We start from the raw sequence: 22,439 nt of genomic DNA on the forward strand, positions 1-22,439 counted from the left end.
TCACTTTTGTACGGACGACGTGTACACGACAAACGAAAAAAACCTACAACGAAACGGGTGAGTCACTGTCATTAGGTTTTTGTTTTAATTGCAAAACTAACAATTTTCATTGATATTTTTCAATTATTGATTTAAAGATTGCCGGAATTTATTTGTAAAATATTTGGAGCATTTTTTATAAGCCAGAGTGTTAAATTATATGTGACAGTAGGCGCATGATGGGGCACAATTCATTGTTTGTGAAACTGTACCGCGTATTTCATAGTGAAATCCGTGTATTTACGACAGCACGGTGTAGTGTAGGCCGATGTGTTTTCTTTTTTTTAATGCATTAATTAATTCAGTAATCACAATACTTGTTGGTTGGTTCGAAGAGAAAAACAACGTTTTTGTGTCTTGACGAAACCTTTCAGCTAGCTAGTGACTAGTCATGCTACTAGTACTAGTGTCTCCATCAATCAGTTACAAAGTTAATTGAATTTTGAATGATTGTCAAGTCACTTTTGTTTGTCTTTTTTAACCAAATGATTTATGATTTTCTTTGTCAATATTTGATTAGGTTTTAATTAGGTAAAGTAGGGCAGTCAGGTTTGCTCAGTGGTTTCTAGCTAGTTCCTGCCTTTCTCTGTGGATCCCAGCCCCCAATACCCAGACCGAAACCCTTGCATGCAGTTTTTTTAGTCCCTACCTGGCTGCGTGGGTTTTCCCTATTTTTAATCAGGTAGGCCTAATATTTTAATATAATTAGGGGTTTTGGAAAAGTTTCCGTATGGCGCCACCACTTTTTCATTCGATATGAAATAATATAGTATCTATAATTTACCTCAATGAGATAACCCTTTTTGTAAAAAAGAGTGAAAAAGTGGTTGCGTCATACGGAAAGTAATCCAAAGTTTTCCTCCCACAACCATGTCTATGGTCTAAATGAAATTTCTTTATTATTGTTTTCTTGGAAAAGTTTCCGTATGGCGCCACCACTTTTTCATTCGATATGAAATAATATAGTATCTATAATTTACCTCAATGAGATAACCCTTTTTGTAAAAAAGAGTGAAAAAGTGGTTGCGTCATACGGAAAGTTATCCAGGGTTTTCCTCCCACAACCATGTCTATGGTCTAAATGAAATTTCTTTATTATTGTTTTCTTGGAAAAGTTTCCGTATGGCGCCACCACTTTTTCATTCGATATGAAATAATTTAGTATCTAATTTACCTCAATGAGATATCCTTTTTTGTAAAAATGAGTGAAAAAGTGGTGGCGCCATACGGAAAGTTATCCGTTTTCTTTTACATAAAGATTGTGTGATGCTTCCATTACTTAGGTCTTGTTAGGATATTTTGTTGACTTTATAATTCAGATTCAGATTCATTGTTACTGTCGGACCCCATCATTAATGGAAGTCTTCACCTGTGGTGGTGTATGATGATTATTGATGTATGCATGAATGGCTAAAACTATGTATCTGACCACCACTGTTTCTCCTATAATTTTGGTCAAACTATGACAGAATATTATAGAGACGCCTTTAGCAATGAAAAACTGTCTTGCCCTAAATAATATTGAGGGTGGCACGGTTGGCTTGTGCGTGAAGCGCTCGCCTCTCACCAAGGTGACCCTGGTTCGTTTCCCGGTCGGGGTCATCTGTGAGTTGAGTTGTGCGTTGGTTCTCTGCTGTGCCACGAGGGTTTTCCAAACTATGCGGTTTTCCTCCCTCAGTAAAAAATCAAACACTTTCGATCTTGGCTGTGCTCCGTGGTCATAATGGGTTGATGTGGCTGGCAGCTGAACGCGCCCTTGCATGCCTGCTTCTCGAACACGTAGCCGCGTCCTTCGCAATTCAGCTCTAGCTGCAAGTAAGGACGATTAGTCCTCCAAATTATTATTGACCTGGGGTTGATTTCACAAAGAGTTCCGACTAGTCTTATCTCCAGTTAGGCAATTTAGACTCAATTTTTAATATCTCTTAGTTAAGATTATAACACCCCTTGCAAGTATTCTGCCTGCGCATTGGTTTAGAGCGCGTCACATGACATGTCTTAGTTTTGCTAGACGACGGCCGTGTGATAGTGTGTCGGTTTGCCATGCGCTAGTCCAAAGACTAGCACACGGCGCCGTGCGCTAGTCCGACAGACTAGCACACGGCGTGCAGTACCCAGATGTCCGTTGCGTGTACGAGGATGATAAATTAATAGTCTGTAACCATTTCGGATTGTACGACACTACATGCAACACAGTAAGTAAAAGTGTTTGCAATCTGTATTCGCGTCGTCCGTGGATTGTAGCATTCAGGTCTGTAACTTAATAATAATAGTACAATATTTAGAAATGTTTGGGGTGTTATAAAACAAATATTGACTGCTTTTACTTGTGCAATGGTTAAAAACTATGACTCCCTCGGTGATCCCCGGAGCGTTCTATTTTCCCTCGGCTTCGCCTCGGGAAAATAGAACGCTCCGGGGATTAACCATAGCACTCGAAGCAGTCAATATTTGTATACTAGTCCTACATGTTTCAAGTAAGGACTAGTCCTAACTCTTTGTGAAATCGACCCTAGTGCACTAAAGCACAATGAAACGGTTATTATGAAATGCTCAAAATTATGAACTTCTTATTATTGTTATTATTTTCCAGTCGCCTTTGAAGACTTCATAGCCATGGAAGCCACCGAGATGAGACCGAATCTTTTCTCCCAGATCGACTTGAGTAACAAACTTATCATCAAAGCTCAACTTGGAGATGACATCCGACGTATCCCCATCCATAATGAAGACATTACGTACGATGAGCTTGTCCTGATGATGCAGAGAGTGTTCCGAGGGAAACTCAAGAATACAGATGAGGTCACTATTAAATACAAGGATGAAGGTATTGTAGCAAGATTTATTTTTTTCAGATATAAAATAACAAATTACAAGGCAAACTGACTGATTAATTTTTTTTTCATGATTTGGGGTTGGAACAGAGAAGAATCGATTAGAGCGGGATTTGAACCAAAAACCTCCTGGTTAAATGTGCCGGCGCTCTTCCAACTGAGCTACCTAGGCATATGTTGGCAGTTTACGGTTGTATGGCTTCTGACTGGCACCCCAAACAAAGATGTTTGCCAAATAGGGAGTCCGCCAAATGAGGGGTAGATAGCTCAGTTGGTTGAGCACCAACACGTTAATCCGAAAGGTTGTTGGTTCAAATCCCACTGTATTCAACTTTTCCTCGTTAACCCAAATCGTTTTTTGCTTTCGTCTCTTGGAATGTTCTCTTGGAAATCTTTTGAATAATACTTCTACTTATTGAGTTAACTTGGTATTTAATCAATTGAGTAAAAAATAAACATTCGTTTCTGGTAATGTTCCATTTTAAAATAGGGTCCCTTCATAGGTGAAGAATTATTTTTGTAGGTGCATTTTGTTGAAGTTAGTCTGAACAAAAATTGACACGTGTGTAGAACAGAAAAAAAATTCAAAGACCAGATGGACCATTTCCAGGGGTTATGAATGAGCAAGGCATGCTGTGAAGAAATGGCGCAGTGAGATCAGCCCGGGGAGCAATGTTGGGTATTCTTGGATTCAATGAGAAAGAAATCAAGATGGCCGCACATAGCTAGAGATTCATTCATACAAAGAATAAATGTGACTGTTTCAATAATTTTATTTCTCTTTTCAGACGGAGATTTGATTACCATTTTCGATAGTACAGACGTCTCATTTGCCATTCAGTGTAGCCGGATATTAAAACTTACGTTATTTGGTGAGTAACAAGCAAACTGCTTTGATATGGATTAAACAAAAATTTGAAGACCTGATACTTCACACGGATGCAACGAAGGCGATTGCCTCGATGCCCCCTGGTCATTGCCAGTAGAAATTTACAGTTTCCTCATAGGGTGCCTTTTACCTAGGAGAAAATGCCCTGGTGCTCCTGCCCTTCCATAATGAAGCACATAGACCTGAATATGTGTTTGTTATTCCACTAGCAGTGCCCTGTATCAGCCGAGGGGTCAAATTTACAAAGCATTACTAGGCAACTATGATTGATTTGCAGTTAAGATTAATCTTGGCTTTTTGTGAAAACGGCCCCTAGAGTCACAGTTGCAACAAACGCCATGCCCTGTGCCTAATTTTAAAGAGCTGCTCTAGCGCAAAAACCAGCTTAACCCAACAAAATTATGCGTACCAGAAAAGGTGTAAACATGACATCGGTTTTAAATTTCATTTGAGGCTTTTTTTTTTTTTTTTTTTACTGTTTTGGAACTTATGATACTTTTGAAATGTTTATCTTGAAATTCTTGAGATTGTGTACGAATGGTTTTTATGTAAACTTTGTTCTAATGTGTATTTCAAGGTTTTTTTTATACCTGCATTTAACCAAAATGTGTTTACTGTATGGACTGTATAATGTGTGTTACAATTAAACACTGTTCTATGCTTTGAATAATGTTCCACACATTTCCCACATTGACAGGTTAGGCCTAGTAAGTATTCCTTTAAGGTTTTTCCAGTCTTTTTAACAAATTGTCTTAACCGTTCTTCTGCTAACCGTTTTATTAAGTCATTCAATAAATTTCTTAAACTAACCCATAGCTTTGTGCCCACTATTGGATCAAATAGTGCACAACCATGATGCATTTTGATCAGTAAAACTGGTAACTTAGCGTCACTGCTCCCACCCTCTAGAACAATCTCCCACCTCACATTCGTTCAATCACCTCATTTAAAAACAAACAAAAGTGCCCTGAAAACCCACCATAAACAAGTTGTTTATTTGCGCTATTTGTAAAGCGCTTTAGAGATAACTTTATATTAGGATGAACTTTTAATGAACTTTTGTCACCCTGTTTTCAGTCAATGGTCAACCTCGACCCCTGGAGAGTGACCAAGTCAAACACCTACGGAAGCAGCTAGCCGACATCCGCAATCAGGTCATCTACCTTATGGACTCGCTGGAACCCCCAGCGGCAGAACCACAACAAGTCGAAGGTAACCGCAAAAGTGACCCCAGAAAACAGGAAGTAATTGTTGCCCAATCACCAAGTTCCAAGAGAGGTATTTTGCCCTTGTTCCGAGTCTTTTCTTTCGCAGCATGCGCTGATTAACCAAAGCTAACCACTAAGTCTTCTGTGTCCTTAAGTAAGACACTTAACCACGATGCTTCTTCCTTCGGATGGGATGTAAAACCGTTGGTCTTGTGTGTTGTTTAATGCTTGTACAAGAACCCAGTGTACTTATCAAAAAGAGAAGGGATTCGCACCGATGTTCCTGCTTTGATTGGCTGTATATTGTGCCACAGCACCTTGTAAACCATTTCATGGGGATATGTGAAAGGAGTAGGTCTCATAACTCAAACTTTGTCGTACATATCTTTCAGGAAAACACTTAATTTTAAAGCACTTGAGCTTCACTGAGTGACGGATATTAGTGCTATAAAATATAAGAATCCACTATGATTACTTTTATTATTATTAATCAATATTAGTGTTCCCTTGGTTGATGAATCGAGTGAGGTGGTTAAAAAATTCGAATTGATGAGTTAATCAAAATTTACTCGCCCTACATCTGACAAGAATTCAGCACTCATACAAACGTGTCCTTGAGAAAGATACTTTACCATAATTGATTTGTCCTTTGAACGGGGGTATTTAGCCGTAGGTCCTGTGTACTAGGTTTGGTAGTGCTCATAAATAACCCAGCCGTCGATTTCACAAAACTCTTCCTAACTTAGGATTAATCTTAGGACTTAGGACTAGTCCCAGCCCTGCACTGTAGCATTCAGACCTTAAGAATAATCCTAAGTTTGGACGAGTTACTTGTCCTAACTCTGGATAGGATTAATCCTATCCTAGCGATTCGTGAAATCGGCTGCAGAATACTTATCATGGAAGAGTAGGGGTTTACCCCGGTGTTTCTGGTTCACATAGCAAGCACCGGTTTCCACAGGCTTGCGCTTCAGTGACCAAGTTCATTTACGAATTTAATTTTTACCAGAAATATGTAATGATAAAATAGTAACATTAATAAATGCCTGATGATTCCAACTACACATCCTATGAAGGTATTGAAAAAAACAACTCATTACTATAATTTTTTAAATTAATTATTCCCTTTATGACAAATGTTCACTGAGGTGTGTCATAAAACAGATGTACTGGCAAAAATCAATGACTAGTGCAAGTCTATCTTCCCTCAGGCCTGTGAGTGACCAGAGGCTCGTGACCCTCTCCTGTTCGTTCAAAGTCCCTCGGGTGCATAGACAAGTTACCTCATTGCCAGTCCAGGAACTGTGTATTATTATTAAGCTATTGCAAAATTAATTAGGAACTTTTTCTCTGATGATTGGTTCCGATTGGAACAGTTGTACAAAATACCCCATGCTTAAATTGATGTCTTGATGCTGACTCTAACAGACACATGGCCAAATGTCATAGAGCTGCTTTAAAAGCAGAAAACATTGCTTAACAGTTGTCTGCTAAGCAGCAATGAGCAGGAAACCAGTAACAAATTGCACCTATGACATGGTAGTTTTAAAGCTGGTAACCTTATTCTGCTAAGCATTATTTTATTAGCATTGTTTTATTATGCTTGGCTACTTTTTGTGCTGAAGCAGCTATATGGAATTGGGCCCTCTTCATCCATGGAGCCTAAATCTAATCGTTCAGGGGGTGATCGGTTCCCTTCTAATGCTGTAACACATTGATGGAATAAATTACCATCTTAATTTTTAAATTCATCGGTTTTTTTTGCATCTAATTTGAATGAAGCTTTTTTGGGGGGGGGGGGTTACTGCTGTGCCCTTGTATGTTATATTTTAGTTAGTTGACACAATGCATAGATGCATATCTGCACGATGAGTACATTAGCTGGATTTGTGCACTTTGTAAAACTTCATTGTTATCATTATTTTTATTTGTATTTTGTTAACAGTGCCCCCAGCAGAGAGTTCGTCAGCCCCTGCTCTGCCCGTCGACACTGCCAAGACGGCCATGTTTGATCCCTACAAGAAACCCGAGGCCACAAACTCATCAGGAGTGATGCAGAGTTTTGGGCTAGAAAAGGAAGGTTTGTAACTCATTTGTTTCCCTTCTCAAGTAATATGGTTAATATTAGGGTTTGAGGCATTGCATGGTGAGGTATCAATGTATATTTGGTTTGTGGTAACACCATGTGTGTATCTACTTGCCAGGTAGAGTTTGTTCTTAGAGAACTGTCTTGCTTTATTCTACTGCCGCGGAGTAGATAATCGGAGGTTCAGGAGACTTCTCAGTTCTGAAAAGAACTGTCCTGCTTTTTAACTATTACCCGGGCGGTTTGTTCTTAGTTCTCTAAGAACAAACTCTACCTGGCAAGTAGATACACACATGGTGTTACCGCAAACCAAATATACATGGTTAATATTGTCTTGTATTATTGTTTTGGGTGTTAAACTGTTTTCTTCTTTGCTGTAAATGTCGTTCATACTTTTTTTTGCCAAGAAAAAGTTATAAACCAAAATGCTTTATTCCAGAAGAAAGGCCCCCTTCTCCTGCTGATAGCTTATCCAGCCTAGGCTCAGCACAGGGACAACAACAACAGCTGACACCACGGCATCAACAGTATGGTGCACCAGGGCAGCCACAACCCCAGGGGCAGCCACAACCCCAGGGGCAGCCACAACCCCAGGGGCAACCACCACAGGGGCAGCCACCACAGGGATCAGCTCAACAACCAGGTCAGAAATCTCAACAATACCCCAGTAAGATTCTGTTTTAAATCCAATTCAGTTCAATTCATCCCAGCAGAAATGACCGTTTAAAGTTATGTCTGGTTTTTATGTGAATGTATTGGCTGATCCGAGGCATGCTGCCGCGGCTGCTCCGAAATCGCTGGTTTTTATTCAACAGATTATTGTATTTGTTGTTACTTTTCTTTGAATATTTTTTATCCCCGATGCAAATTTAACATTAAATCGTTGCAGTCCGCAGCTAAAACTTCGAACTGCCTCTAGCTACCGGCCAGTCTTGGTGGTCTAGTTGATATGACACTGAGCTCTAAACTTGCAAAGGTCTTGGGTTCAAATCCCACCCGAGTAACATGCCTGTATTTTTTTTACACAAAATGAATATTCTTTATCCCAGATGCAAATTTAACATCTATTATATTTTGGTGTCAATATTCACAATTTTTTTTACAAATCAATGTTTGTAAAAACCTAATAATGAATAAACCTGGTTGCAATAATTCTGTGTGACGGGTGTATGTTTTGCTAAACACCTGTCTTTGTAGTTTGCACAAATGCCTCTGGTGGTAAATGACTCTGGTTAAACAGTAAAGTAATTAGTGACTGTTTATCGTAACAGCTGCCCCGCAGCAAGGTCAACCAGGCTATGGTCCGCAGGGCGGGTATCAAATGCCACAGCCCCAGCAGTCTCAGCAGCCAATTCCAACACCAGGTACACAGGGGTCTGGGTACGGTCAGACGCCATCGGCACCTTACAGTGGACACCAACCACAGGGTAAGAGAGGTTATATTGTACATTGCAGGGTTCTCCCCATGCACTAGCTTGCGTATCTGCTCACTACGCAGGAATTGCATCCGGATAGCACAAATTTCTGCAAATACGCCGCCCCCTCAAAAACAAAATGAAAAAAAAAAAATTATAAAAAGTTTTTGTTCTAATTTACTTATTTTACCGAAAGCCCAAATTATGCTGCCCCCCCAAAACAAAAACACACAAAAAAAAATTTAAAAAAATAAAAATTAAAAACGATTTTTTTCTAATTTACTTATTTCACCAAACTCATCAAACATCTATAGTGCTCCAGAATGCTTATTAGTTCACTTAAAACCAAAGATAAACACCAAGTAAAAAACATTCTGAAGACCTCCTTTCAATTCAGTGACTTTGGCCAAACTTTAAAATAATTGGAAACTTGAGTCTAGAGTACCAGTTTTGAAAAATCCTGGGGAAAATTCTGCATTGTGTTTTTGTTTTATATTGTCCATCTAGGCTGTCCTTCTACAAGCCTGGGCGTTAATCTCTCTTTAGTCCTGTCTGTTTTCCCCTAATTTGATGTATTTTTTATTTCATTCTTGAGTCTAAAATACCATTCAGTTATGAAAAATCCTGGGGAAAATTCTGCATGGTGTTTTTGTTTCATTGTCCATCTAGGCTGTCCTTCTACAAGCCTGGGCTTTAATCTCTCTTTAGTCTGTTCTGTTTTCCCCTGATTTGATGTGTTTTTTATATCATCTCATCTGCTTTTCTCATATGCAAGTAGTTGTTTTCTTTCCTTTTAATCTGTGTAACTTTGTTGATAATTGATTGTTTTTGACTCTTTTCCAAATGTGTCATTGGAAACTTAATCTCTGTATTTGATGCTCTTGACAATGATATTTGTAATATAAATTCTAGATCTATTCCCTGTTCCTTATAGATTTCACTTTATCTGTACATAATTGTTTTAACTGAATTAAATTTCTGCTCTTATTTGTCAATGGAAACTAAATTTTGGTATATTTATGATACGGACAATAAGAGTTCTAATTCTATCTAATCATTGTTTTATTTCGGGGAAAAAGGGAAGTATGAAACAAATATTGATTTGACTTGAATTAAAAAGAAAGGCAAAACCTTCCGCGTGTCTCTCTGAGAAAGCACAATTTTAGGGTAATTTCTCTTTAAAATAAAGTTTGGTATTGACTACTCTTATATAGGCCTATATATTTGTGCATGTATTCCCACTGTTCTGTTTATAACGTATACAATGTTCTGTAGGCCTATATAAAAAGGTATTCACTTGTATGTATATTACAGGACTGTATGCTTCTCCTTGGTGAAGGGCACTATATGAGGAAATTTTTTACTGGAGCATTTTGAGGGCACCAAGGCAATGACCAGGGGGCATGGATGCAATTGCCTTTATTGCCTCTGTGAAATATCAGACCTGGTATTATTATTATTATTTTTGTTTTGTCGTCTTCCCGTTTCATCCTTAGGTTACCCCCAACAACCTCAACAATACTCCGGTCAGCCACAACCACCCCAGCCCCAGCCGCAGCAACAACCACAGCAGCCACAACCACAGCCACAGCCACAACAACCGCAGCAGGCTGGCTATACACCACAACAGCAACAACAACAATCCTACCCTCAGCAGGGTTACCCTCCCCCAAGCTCCGCGCCTGGCGGTCAACCTGGGAACCCCTATGCTAGGAATATACAATATGGCCGGCCAGTCGGGTATCCCCAGCAAGGCTATAAATGATTTTCAAAACCATTATCATTCATAGGAAATTGATGCATTAATTATCTTTGAAAGAATTTTAAGACCCCCCCCCCTCCCTTTAGACTGGACTGCCTTTAAAACTCTTGTTTTGCACTCTATTACAGATGAAATTTTCACAGGCTAATTATTTAATGTTTTGTTGAAGAAACTATAAACTTGCGGGTGACCACGTGTAAATCTCCTTAGCGGGAGTGTTGGCTCAAAAAAGAGTCGATATGGTCTTGACGTTTCGAACGAACAGTGTACTCTGCTGCTCGTCTTAAGGAGATGTTTGGTGTTGAGAATGGAACAGGTTAAAGGGGAAGTGAAGTGGCGTCATGCATTCTTCTTTAACCTTATTTCCTTTTTTTTTGGGGGGGGGGGCGGCTGGGCTCTGGAAAAATTAGCATCAAAATTGTTGTTAAAAAAACCTGTAAAATATAAGCCATGATGTACAAGTAGGTCAGACACTTTACTCAATAAATGGTCATTCATTTTTTTTTTGAACGCCAAGTATCATGCGTGGTTAGGATTGAAAAGAATGAACCTTAAGCTGCGTTCTTATTGTACTTTTGGGTCTGGTAATTGGTAACTTACTGGCCCGGCAACAGCTGTTCTTACATTTGTGTTAAAGCAGTGCGTATTGCATGCGGTGGTTTGAACCTCAGCCGACCTTATAGATAGAAGTCACGTGACATTGTTGTTAAGTTACCGGAATGGTGCGTTTGCATTGGACTTCTTGGCGGTAACTTGCCATCTTCATTTTCTTAGGAATTTTATCCAAATAAAAGATAATATATTAACAAATTATTTTCCTTTTTAAATGAATTTTTTTTTTTTGGGGGGGGGGGGGGCGGGGGGGGGGGGGGGTAGAAAAAAGGATTTCCTGTTATAAAAGCGGAGAAACCACATCCCAGAGTCTATATCTTATTTAAAGTAGCACCTCCTTAAGGTGATTCCTCTGCCTTCGCTGTCAAGGTTGTATCATTAACTTGGGTGTGATCTCCAGGCAGGATATCCTTCCTACTTTAGTACGTTTTGGGCCTTTTAGAAAAATCTGAATTTTTCTAATTTAAGGCCTGAATTGAATACTAGAGCCAACCTCGTTCCCAGGAGTGATCGATCTCGCCGACCCATTTTTTTTTCCTGCATGCATTGCTTGATCATAACCCCTGGAATTGGCAAATTTAAATGTACTATATGCTAGCACATTTAAATGGGCATACATATTCAATCTTTACTACGCGCGCACCCATGTCTTTCGTCTTAAAGAATGTTTTTGTTTTAAAAAAACGTGTTCACTGTGTCATAAAAATCAACATGCAAATATCTTAAAACTACGCGCGCATGCACTTTTTATCTAATGCATAACCAATTTCATGAGCCTATCAGGGGCGTTTCTCAGTACATCCCTCCCAGGGGTTATTGACCAGAGGTATCAATACGGCACACTGCCCATGGTAGCGAGGCTGTACTAGAGCCTACACATTGTGTTCATGTAGGTTCGCCCTTGTAAAATGTTCCTACTTTCCCCCCCCCCCCCCCCCCCCCAAGGACAAAATAATCATGCCTGGATCCCAGGTTACAGGGCAGCTACAGGTTGCATGTCTTCTGACTGGCAGCCCATAACAAAGATACCAGTGTTGTAGGTCTCAAGACCTGATCTCGGTCTCAAGACTGTCTCAAGACCTTTTTTGGTGTCTCGGAGGGCTGGTCTCGATCTCGGAAGTACTGGGGGAGGTCTTGGTCTCTGACTTGGAGGTCTCGACTACAACACTACAACACTGAAAGATATTGACAAAAAGGGAAGATCGCCGACATATGGCTAGATGGCTCATGGTTGGTACAGCGCTGGTACATTTAAAGGCAGTGGACATTATTGGTAATTACTCAAAATAATTATTATCTTAAAACCTTACTTGGTAACGAGTAATGGGGAGAGGTCGATAGTATTAAACATTGTGAAAAAGGCTCCCTCTGAAGTGACATAGTTTTAGAAACTGAGGTCTCGAAATCAACCATCTGAAAGCACACAACTTCGTGTGATACAGTGCTTTTTTTCTTTCATTTTTATCTCCCAACTTCGACGATCAATTGAGCTGAAATTTTCACAGGTTTGTTATTGAGATACACCAAGTGAGAAGACTGTTTTGACATAATACCAATAGTGTGCACTGTCTTTAACACGAGGTCAAATTGGTTCAAATCCCGCTCTAGTAAATTTGTCTATGTTCAAACCCTAACTTATTTAATTCTGTCCATTTCTTTCAGCGTGTACATAAACAAACATAATGACTTTGTCTCTAACAATTATGAAACACTACAATGTATGTTCCTGTATATGTATATATGTGTAATTTAATTGGTTCACAGTTACGTAATAATTAACAGCTGACTGAATTTTATGTGAAACATCCTAAGATTAATTCTTGATTGTTTAATTTTGAAAGCGTCGGAGCAATGGATTCAAATGTAAGAAATCATTGGTTGGCTTGTCATCTGTATCTTTCCTATATCGAAAAAACCCAATACTTCTCAGCCATAAAAAAAAGTCAAAATTAACAAAACATTTTGATATTTATGTCAACCAATCCTGCTTTTTTTTAATATAGCGCAATTCTTCTAGATTCTGGTCGAAAAAAGAAACTTTCGGAAACATTTTTGGGGAACGTCGTTTATTTTTAAGGTTAAACACTAAAAAATCGATTTCAACAAGAGTTCAAAGTCTACGCTTTTGGCAGAGCCAGTCACAAATGGTCCCTGCACCCAAAAATATCACTGTGCAATATAGAGCTACTTAAAGGCAGTGGACACTATTGGTAATTACTCAAAAGAAATTATTAGCATAAAACCTTACTTTGTAACGAGTAATAGGGAGAGATTGATATTATAAAAGATTGTGAGAAACGGCTCCCTCTGTAGTGACGTGGTTTTCGAGAAAGAAGTAATTTTCCACGAATTTGATTTTGAGACCTCAGGTTTAGAATTTGAGGTCTTGAAATCAAGCATCTGAAAGCACACATCTTCGTGTGAAAAGGGTGTTTTTTCTTTCGTTATTATCTCGCAACTTCAATGACCAGTTGAGCTCAAATTTTCACAGGTTTGTTATTTTATGCATATGTTGAAATACACCAAGTGAGAAGACTTGTCTTTGACAACTACCAATAGTGTCCACTGTCTTTAAGCAGAAAATGTTGCTTTACAAATGTCCTGCAAAGCAAAACTTTGCAGATACTTTTTACAAGCCACGACGTTATTGTACTTGAGATAAAACCTCATCATATTTGAGAAACAACCTCATCACAGTTGAGATATGACATACAAATGTATTGCCTGACGATTTCTATAATGCTATAACATTGATTTCCACATTCATTAAACTTTTTTTTATACATATATTTTAACAAAAAATAGAAGTTCCTGTACTTGCATAAAAAGACTAGTTTGGCAAATCTTGGCCTTTCCTCCTGATTTCTTTAAGATGAGGTAAAGCAGTGGTTACATTCTCAAAACAAAACTATGAAGTCTTTGTGTCAAACTAATACAAGGGCTAAGAAAAGTTTTGTTTCGTGTTCGCACAAAAGCACAACAGATTTGTATTTCTGTAGACCCGGGCCCAACTTCATGTGCAGGTATTTTAAGAAAACACACTTTAGAGTAAAACATTAATTAAAAAAAGGCAATTATTACCAATTCTATGTATATAATAATAGTCTTGTTAATTTTGACTTATTTGTAAAAAACAAAGTCTTTGGTTATTCTGTGTCGTCTCTGACAAGAATAAGTTTGACAATGGAAGGTGGACAACCAATTTCACATGAAAGTTAGCCGGGTCCTAAGTTGTTGATATAATTCCAGTGTTGATTTGGCGTGCCACTGTGTGCTAGACAGCTGGTCCCTTATCACAGCATCTTGGAGAGATTGCAGGTTCTTTCGAAGAATCTGAAACAAAAGTTGAAACAAAAAACACCAAATGATATCAACTGCTGCTGTATTGTCGATCCCGCGCCAATATTGCTCATCAGGCTTGTGTTTGTAACTGGTTTTCTTGGCATTTAATGTACAAGAATATTTCTATTCCCCCTGGACAGGATGCCAGTCCAACGCAGGTTACTCCCCAGCTCCTCCTGGTGTCCATTTTTATGATAAAAATTGCCTTGCTCATAGATGCAAGTTTCGCAATTGATCAGGCCAGGATTAGAACCAACATTCTGTAAATTACAGAACTTGAGTCCATCACACTAGACCATGACACCCCCATCCCCCACTTATTGGGTGCGTTCGATTAGCTTCCCCATGTCGACCCCGCGGTGCTCATTGGGGTGAGCCCCCGACAAGAGCTAATAAAACGATCACACTCGCCCTCTCGTAGTGACGTCATGCACCTCAGGCCAGTCCCAAATGACCTGTTCCACAAGCAGGGCACTTGGGGCTGACCCGGTTGAGCCCCTGGAATGCCGTTGAAGCTATTCGAACGTACCAGGGGCAGACCGGGGTCGACCCGGGGAAGCCAATCGAATGCACCTACATGTATTAATTGCTGTAGCCACTAGAGTGATTTGCCTATGGATTTGTTTTCACGTAACTCGGGGCAGGGTAGAAAAAAATTATACCTGGACATTGCCGAGCTCTTTCTGCAATTGTTTTTGAGTGGTGTTGATGCCAACTTGTGAACCTTCACTTTCCAACAGTACCTGCATTTTATAATATCAACAGTAATACTCGGTTAATGATGCACAATTTTTAGTGAAATTTTCTAAAATATTCTACCAAAAGCTGTTGTAGGCTTCTAACCAGAGGTTTTTATTGGCAATAATTTAAGAGTGATCACCAAACGTTTCTGATCTTCCCTTTAAATGGACTTATGTTACAAACCTTAATCCTTTGGTTGACAGCCAGTTGCAACTGTGTCAGGGTTGGATAGTCTGGTGCCCTGACAACCACTTTCACAGCCTCTCTTATTTCTGAGCCTGCGTCTGCAGCGCTCTGCCACTGTTGCTGACCCTTAACCTCAAAGGTCACAACCTTACCGTCTGGGGTCCGAAGACTGAGTGGATTCGTTGACTGTGTTGTGAATGTGTTGTCCTCTAAAAGCCATCTTAGGACCTGATGTTGACGACTGTACCCTAAAGCATAAAGTGTACAACAAAGTTTTAACATCATTTTGTCAAAATTTGAGATGACTTTCGTATTTTCCCCACTAAACTTGTTTGAGGAAACACATTATGGACAGAATTCATGTTTTGAACAAAAAAGGAGTCTTGAATCTTGAATTGTTTTGCTCTCCTCAAAGCATTGCTGCTGTCCCGGAGAGGGTGGGTTGCAAAATCCATTTGTATTTTGTTTTTGTGCTGTCAAGATTGTGCTTATCAGTTGTGGTATTGTCAGTTTGTCCTGGGAGAGATTGGAACCTCCATCCCTCAACAAAACTGTTGACAAAGTTTGAATCAACTGGGTCTTGTCCGTTACATTTTTATGAGCTCTCATCTGGGATTGCACTAAATCACATGATCTGACTTGAGCAATGGAGCTGATTCAGTTTAGTTATTCAAGATTTTTCTGAGAAGAATTAACAAGTGCTACCTCCACTAATTATAAGTAGTTATTGTTTTTTATACTGTAACCTATTTCAATTAATTGATTTTTATATTTTTTCACGCGCCGACCGATCATAAGCTACCAATTTAAATCCCTTCAGAAAATTACATGTAGTTGTGAAACAAAAAAGAAAGACCGCACAGCCACAGTTTTCAGAATGGGAAACGGCCTACAGGACTGTTGAGGGTGCTATTGTGTCCTGTTTTTTTTTGGGGGGGGGGGGTGTCATTTGCAAAGGAAACGGGTAAATGTGTTCATATGATCAATTCATCACTAAAATAAATGGTCCATGAGATATATAAACAGAATCTTACAGAGAACTTTCTCACCATGGTTTTTACGCTTTTCCAAAATCATTGTTGTGACATCACTTCCGAGTGTTATGCAAACACCTACTGATTTATCGTCAGCATCTCTGGTAGAACGTGCACCCTGATAGGTGGAGTGCCTCAGCCTTGCAGTATCTTGCAATGCTGAATCCAGCCAATCAGAGCCACTGTTAGTTGTCGTCTGGCATTGTCTTGTGACTGCTCCGTTGCCCTGGACGCCAGCTGCGTCATCTTGGACTGGTCTCAGGACAGTCATCAGGTCTATGACTCTTGGCTTATTCAGCGGGAGAAGAATTCCACTTTCTTCAAGATTAGTGCGACTTTCTACTTTCATGTTCTTTTCTGGCAAGAGCGAGGATATGTATTCCCTTGGGGAAAAGAGCAGAAAAGTTTGTACATCGACTGGCAAGCTGATACATACTTTCCGATTGAGCAAAGGTAAAATAACCTCAACAGTCTGATTCGGTTGGAAGTCCACCAACTGCACGCTCTTGGTCATGTTATACTTTGCGCCTTCAGCAACTTGTGTCCACTCAGAAGCTGTCTCCATTGATACTGTGAGTGCCCAACCATGTGACAAGCTCCACTGGGTGTGATTGGTCACTTTACACAAGAGCTCCGTATCGCACATCATCCCATTATTCCTGAATACGCATTTCGCGTCCAAAGTGAACATCCCGGAACTTCCGGACACTTTACATTCGCTCAGCAACATGCTGGATAAATGACAGGCTTTGCTCATTTCGGGGAGGATTTGGTCCTGGGCGTGGCTGAGTTTGGCGAGCTCACGTGACCTCGCAGAGATGTTGTTTATTGCTTCGAGTGATTCTTGCACCCGTTTGCCAGCTGCAGCTGCTGTGATGATTGGTTTAATAGTGTTTCCACGAGAACCGATTGGCCGCAGATTGAGCTTAAGAACGTTTCCACTCACTGTAAGAGCAACGAGTTGACTACTTCCTGTTTAAAGAAAATAAAACCCCAAGAAGTTGTTAAAACAAAGCATGCAGAAGAAGAGGTGAAAGGTGGGGATGCAAAATTATTGAGCGAATTGTTCTGATTCATTAGTGGTCCAGTAGTTTGATTGCAGGACTTGCCATCAGAAGTAGGCCTGTATGCTTCGTTTTTGAAAGGGCAAGGGCACCAAGGCATTTTCTCATTGGTTAAGGGCACCCTATGAGGAAATTGTAATTTTCTACTGGAGCATTTCAAGGGCACCAAGGCAATGAGTAAGGGCACGGAGGCAATCGCCTTCGTTGCCTCCTTGAAGTTTTAGGCCTGCAGAAGGTTGCAGGGCTAGAACCTCAAGCTTACCACTGATTTCACAATGACTAGATTAAGTCGTGTAGTTAGACTGATAAAACGCTTTCTTGATTTGTGAAAGTTCATACTCATAGACAATAAACCAATGCTTGTATGAGAGAGATTGGCTGTGGCCAGCTTGGTGTTTATATCCCCTTGTTGGAGTTTGGCGAGTTCACTTGAAGGGAAGATCATCTAAAACAAACAAACTCACCATTTACATCTGTCTTTGGTCTCCCAAGCTCAGCTAGAGCTCTGATCTCTGCAACTCCAATAACGGATGAGCAAGAAAAAGTGTCCTTGGTCGTTGATGAGTCACTCTTTTTAGAGTTTGAAAGGGAAAGACAATATATCTCTTTGCCAGTTGAATACATGATCTCTTGATGTGTTCTGGTCTTGCAAGCGGTTTGTACTGGACCGTGGATGAAGCTCTCAGTGAATTTCTTGGGCTGATCGTCATGACTGCTTTCAGCGATACAGACAACTTGCCCGTACCGTCCCAAAATGCACATACAACTACTGGCGGAATTGTTCTGTTCGGTTTCATTCGGGACTGCCCGCAATCCATGAATGAACGCCACCGGCTGGTCTGAAACAAAAAACAAACTTGTGCGCAAACTAAACGTGTTGGATCTAGCTGGATCCGGATTGGACCGGTTGCTAGGTCTTAGAGGGGATTGGTAAATGTGGCCATCAGGAAGGCTGGTCAGGATGACCGGTGTGCCAAGCAGGTTTGCGTCTGAGCCAAACAGGGTGTTATACAGGCCGTCGTCTATCGTTAGTGTTTTACTGAGAGTGCCAAATGAATTTCCTGACATGCTTTGAGAAATAACACAGAAAAGCTGCGGTTTTTCATGCACGTTGGGTTCATCCTCTGTGGATGTTTCCCCAGTGTGCCCGATGGGTCTCTCTGAGTTGAAGAAGCTACTACTACCCTGACTCTTCACATCGATCTGTCTTCCGGGTAGGAGCGTTTTAAATGCAGGTGATTTGTCAAATTCAAAATGTTTGGTTGACGCATCATGAGATGTTGTGCCATTGGGTTGGGATTGACCTTTGACATGTTGACCTTTGGCACGTTGATAGTACAAAGAGATTGTGCATCCTGAAGTACACTCTGCACAGACGATGAGGCATCCGTTCACAAACATCACATCTTGGACGTTGGGCTCGATGAAAATTACGTGGTCGTCGCCTAAGACGACAACTTTGGCTATGAATTCATCTTGGATGATGTCCGTGGGTTGAGCTGCAGAGGAGGATGGGTTTGCTTCGCTAAGGAGATCACCGAAGATGTCTTGGTTTCTTGGTGGACAGTCTCCATCACCGCCTTTTGGTAGAGGGTCAGCTACAACTTCCATCAGCCTATCTTGACCTTTATGTTTGCTTGAATGAAAAGCAAAGATACCAACACAAATTTGAGAAGTTTTAACAATCGACAGCAGTGAAGAAAAAAATCAATAAAAGTAAACAAATTTGTTTCAGGCTCTTTCCTTTTTGAACAGGGCCAAATTTCATAGAGCTGCTTAAAAGCAGATTGTCTGCTTAGCAGAAATGTGCAGGGTACAAATCACAAATCTACCATATGGCATGTAATAGTTAGGCTGGTAACCTTACTCTGGTAAGCATTATTTTGTTGTGCGGAGCTAATTCAAAGTAACCTAGAAGAGAAATTAAAGGAAAGATTATCCACCCAATCTATTTTTGGGACTGGTCCCAACTGGCCAACTTGCAGTAGAAATTTACAATGTTGAAGCGAAAATGCCTTGGTGCCCCTGCCCTTTCTAAAACAAAGCATACAGGCTCACATGCCCACCCCCCCTTTAATCACGGTCATCGCTCATGGAGGCTATCCTATAGAGCTCTATGGTATCCCAACTTAAGTTAGGCGCCCCAACTGTAACACTCAAGTTAGGACCATTTCCAACTATAGTTGGGGCCAAGTTGGGACTGGAGATGTCCCAACTGGAACACTCAAGTTAGGACCAGTCCCAACTACATTTATAGTTTGTGCCCCCCCCCCTACTGTAACAACTCAAATTGGGACCTGTCCCAACTATAGTTGGGGCGATTGTAAGTTGGGACTGAAGATGTCCCAACTGTAACACTCAAGTTAGAACCAGTCCCAGCTATAGTTTGTACCCCCCTACTGTAACACTCAAATTGGGACCAGTCCCAACTATAATGGGGCTATTGAAAGTTGGGACTGAAGATTGCCCATCTGTAACACCCAAGTTAGGACCAGTCCCAACTATAGTTGGGGCTATTGTCAAGCTGGGGCGGAACAGCTAGACAAAAGCTTCCACTTAGTATTTCATCAATTCCCTTACTCTTTCTTCTTCTTTTTCTTCTTGGATCTCGTTTCCTCAGTGAAGCTCTGTACACTTTGCTTGAGAATACGTCCATCTTTCAGACAGAAAATAAGATGCTCCTCTCCTTGTGGATCTCTCGATACACACATACAACGACAATTACTTGGAAGGTGCACAACGCACTGTGTAAGAAAAGAACAAATAAATGAAAGTTTGAATGAATGAGCTAAAATAGAAGTTCCGATATACATAGAAAGCCTAATAAAATAGTGGCAATATTCTGGACTCATTACGAAACGAACTAATAGTCCACAACTACAGGCCAGGCCTATACGTTGGTCAGTAGGCATACCAGTAGTGCTTAAAGTCACAGGACACCTTTGGTAATTGTCAGAGATCAGTCTTCTCACTGGTGTATCTCAACAAAAGCATAAAATACGAAACCTGTAAACATTTGAACTCAACAATTGGTCGTCGAAGTTGTGTGAGAATAATGGAGGAAAAAACATCCAGTTGTGTGCTTTCAGATGCTTGAATTTGAGACCTCAGAATTCAAACATTTTAGTGAGAAATTACTTCTTTCTTGAAAACTAGAGTAGAGGGAGCTGTTTCTCACAATGTTTTATACTATCAACAGCTCTCCATTGCTCATCATTAGACATTACCAAGTAAGTTTTTACGCTAATAATTATTTTGAGTAGTGGCAGTGCCTTTTAGTTTTGTAAACATGATTATGATTATGAATGAGTTATTAAATAGTGGTGGCAGGATACGGAAAGTTTTTATACAAAAACAAAAGACCACACCCCCTCATCTAAATACACGCATGCCAACTCGCAATCATTACCGTTCAGTTAATTTAGATGGTTATAATTTACTTTATTAATTAAAGCACAAGTCATGCAAGTTGTCGGTCCAAGCCAAGCAAGAAATAACTGGTCAACCATGGTGTAAGCCCCCCGTCATTCCCGTCAACCATGATCATGTCATCATGTCAACAATCAACGAACGTTACCTGCAATGTTAATTTTCTGACTGTGTTTTCATAGATGTAAACGAATTTTGAACAGTTCTGAATAACACAAAACGGATGCCTGTTTCCTTCTCCACAAATAGATATACTTCCTTCGGCACCAGGGCGGATTTCATCAACGTGAACAGCAGTTGTAAAATCTCTCTTTTCACCCCTTACCACAGCCATGGGGACCGCCATGTTGCATGCGTGTTGGGGGAAGTACCGCGCACACGTAACTTTTCATTTCTTTATTTGATGAGGGCGCTTTTCGTTATCATCCGTTTTCGAAACTATGGCTTATCGACGGTGTAGGCACTGTCCACTAGTGTATGGTTTTGTCAAAATAATACCAGGGCCAAAGCCGGAGCCACGGTTTCGAAAGTGGTCAATAATATAAATGTATTATTCTCTCACCCCAATTATTTAGTAATTGCTGACAAAACAAAAATCTGAAACTGGGATCCAAATTGAGGAGGTATGGTGAAAAATTGAAATGATGGCATTTCCACCTTTTGGTGTTTTTAAACTACTTGAATAGAGGGGCTTTTAGGAGCAGTGTCATCAGCACTTGAGAAGTAGCAAATATGGGTTTTCTCGGTCAATTCCGACAAATGAGCAGCCACTTTAACCACCAAGCTATCCTTTTTTCGTGCGAAAACGAATGCTACTAAAAACGGGTCTTTCGATTTCGATTTACAGCAGGTTTGGGAGTTGTTACGAAGAGTGGACTAACCACTGGGACCTGGTTATTTATATTTTCATGTTTAAAAGATGCAAGCACTGCTTCAGACCTCTTTATTCAAGTACAGTTGTAGCAGCAGGTTTGGGGAGTTGTTACATAAGAGTGGACTAACCACTAGGACCTGGTTGTTAATATTTTCATGTCTAAAAGATCAGTACTGCTTCAGACCTCTATATTAAAGTACATTTGTAGCAGCAGGTTTGGGGAGTTGTTACATAAGAGTGGACTAACCACTGGGACCTGGTTGTTTATATTTTCATGTTTTAAAGATGCAAGCACTGCTTCAGACCTCTTTATTCAAGTACATTTGTAGCAGCAGGTTTGGGGAGTTGTTACATAAGAGTGGACTAACCACTAGGACCTGGTTGTTAATACTTTCATGTCTAAAAGATGCAAGCATATGCAAAATGACGTCATAAGGTCATTCTCGCTCGGGTATTCTCCGATGGGCTGAACCGCTGTGGAGTTTAGTATTTAGTGCCTTCCTAGCTGTATGCTTATCCACTCGGAGGTCATTGGTTCCAATTCCACTTGATAGTCAATATTATTTTTCTTCGTTTGACCCCAAACTACTTTAATTTTCTCATCAGGTTCAAAGCCCACTCTCATCAGTTTTATCTTTGTTCAACCCCAGTCGGTATCCCTTTTCTCACTACAACTTATGCCAAGTAAAAAAATACCAGTTGATTTCTTCCGTGATAAATACAGCATTACCAACCAAATTTCCACGTGATGTTCAGGATAAGCAAACAACAGCTGAATACCAGTATCAAGCAATATGCAACAAATGGAAGGTTGGTTGGTAATCCTGTTTTTATCAAGAAAGAAATTTAATGCTAAGCAATTTTTTTTGCGCTTAGCAGCTCTATGAAAATGGGCCCAAAGCTGGCAACATTATTGTATCTTGC

At 40.2% G+C, this 22,439-nt stretch overlaps 2 protein-coding genes across 5 annotated transcripts; one reads left to right on the plus strand and one right to left on the minus strand.

Moving 5' to 3' along the window:
* On the plus strand, positions 1–11,090 carry LOC139946953 (uncharacterized). Of its 4 annotated transcripts, none has more exons than XM_071944742.1 (8): positions 1–57; positions 2,633–2,866; positions 3,662–3,745; positions 4,840–5,040; positions 6,916–7,050; positions 7,496–7,723; positions 8,328–8,483; positions 9,968–11,090. In XM_071944742.1, the coding sequence occupies exons 2-8, from the start codon at positions 2,656–2,658 to the stop codon at positions 10,234–10,236; spliced, it is 1,284 nt and encodes a 427-aa protein (XP_071800843.1). In that variant the 5' UTR covers positions 1–57; positions 2,633–2,655; the 3' UTR covers positions 10,237–11,090. The 4 variants fall into 4 exon arrangements, with proteins under 4 accessions (XP_071800843.1, XP_071800845.1, XP_071800844.1 ...); XM_071944744.1 differs by having other exon boundaries at positions 7,496–7,699; XM_071944743.1 differs by having other exon boundaries at positions 7,499–7,723.
* Positions 11,091–11,094: 4 nt separating this feature from the next.
* On the minus strand, positions 11,095–20,992 carry LOC139946952 (Fanconi anemia core complex-associated protein 100-like). Its single transcript, XM_071944741.1, has 7 exons — positions 20,790–20,992; positions 19,793–19,956; positions 17,677–18,848; positions 16,164–17,120; positions 15,112–15,362; positions 14,850–14,930; positions 11,095–14,178 (listed from the first exon to the last, which is right to left on the minus strand). The coding sequence occupies exons 1-7, from the start codon at positions 20,985–20,987 to the stop codon at positions 14,050–14,052; spliced, it is 2,952 nt and encodes a 983-aa protein (XP_071800842.1). The 5' UTR covers positions 20,988–20,992; the 3' UTR covers positions 11,095–14,049.
* Between the last annotated feature and the right edge of the window lie 1,447 nt (positions 20,993–22,439).

Source organism: Asterias amurensis, chromosome 14, assembly GCF_032118995.1.
Source record: "Asterias amurensis chromosome 14, ASM3211899v1".
NCBI classification, from domain to species: domain Eukaryota; kingdom Metazoa; phylum Echinodermata; class Asteroidea; order Forcipulatida; family Asteriidae; genus Asterias; species Asterias amurensis.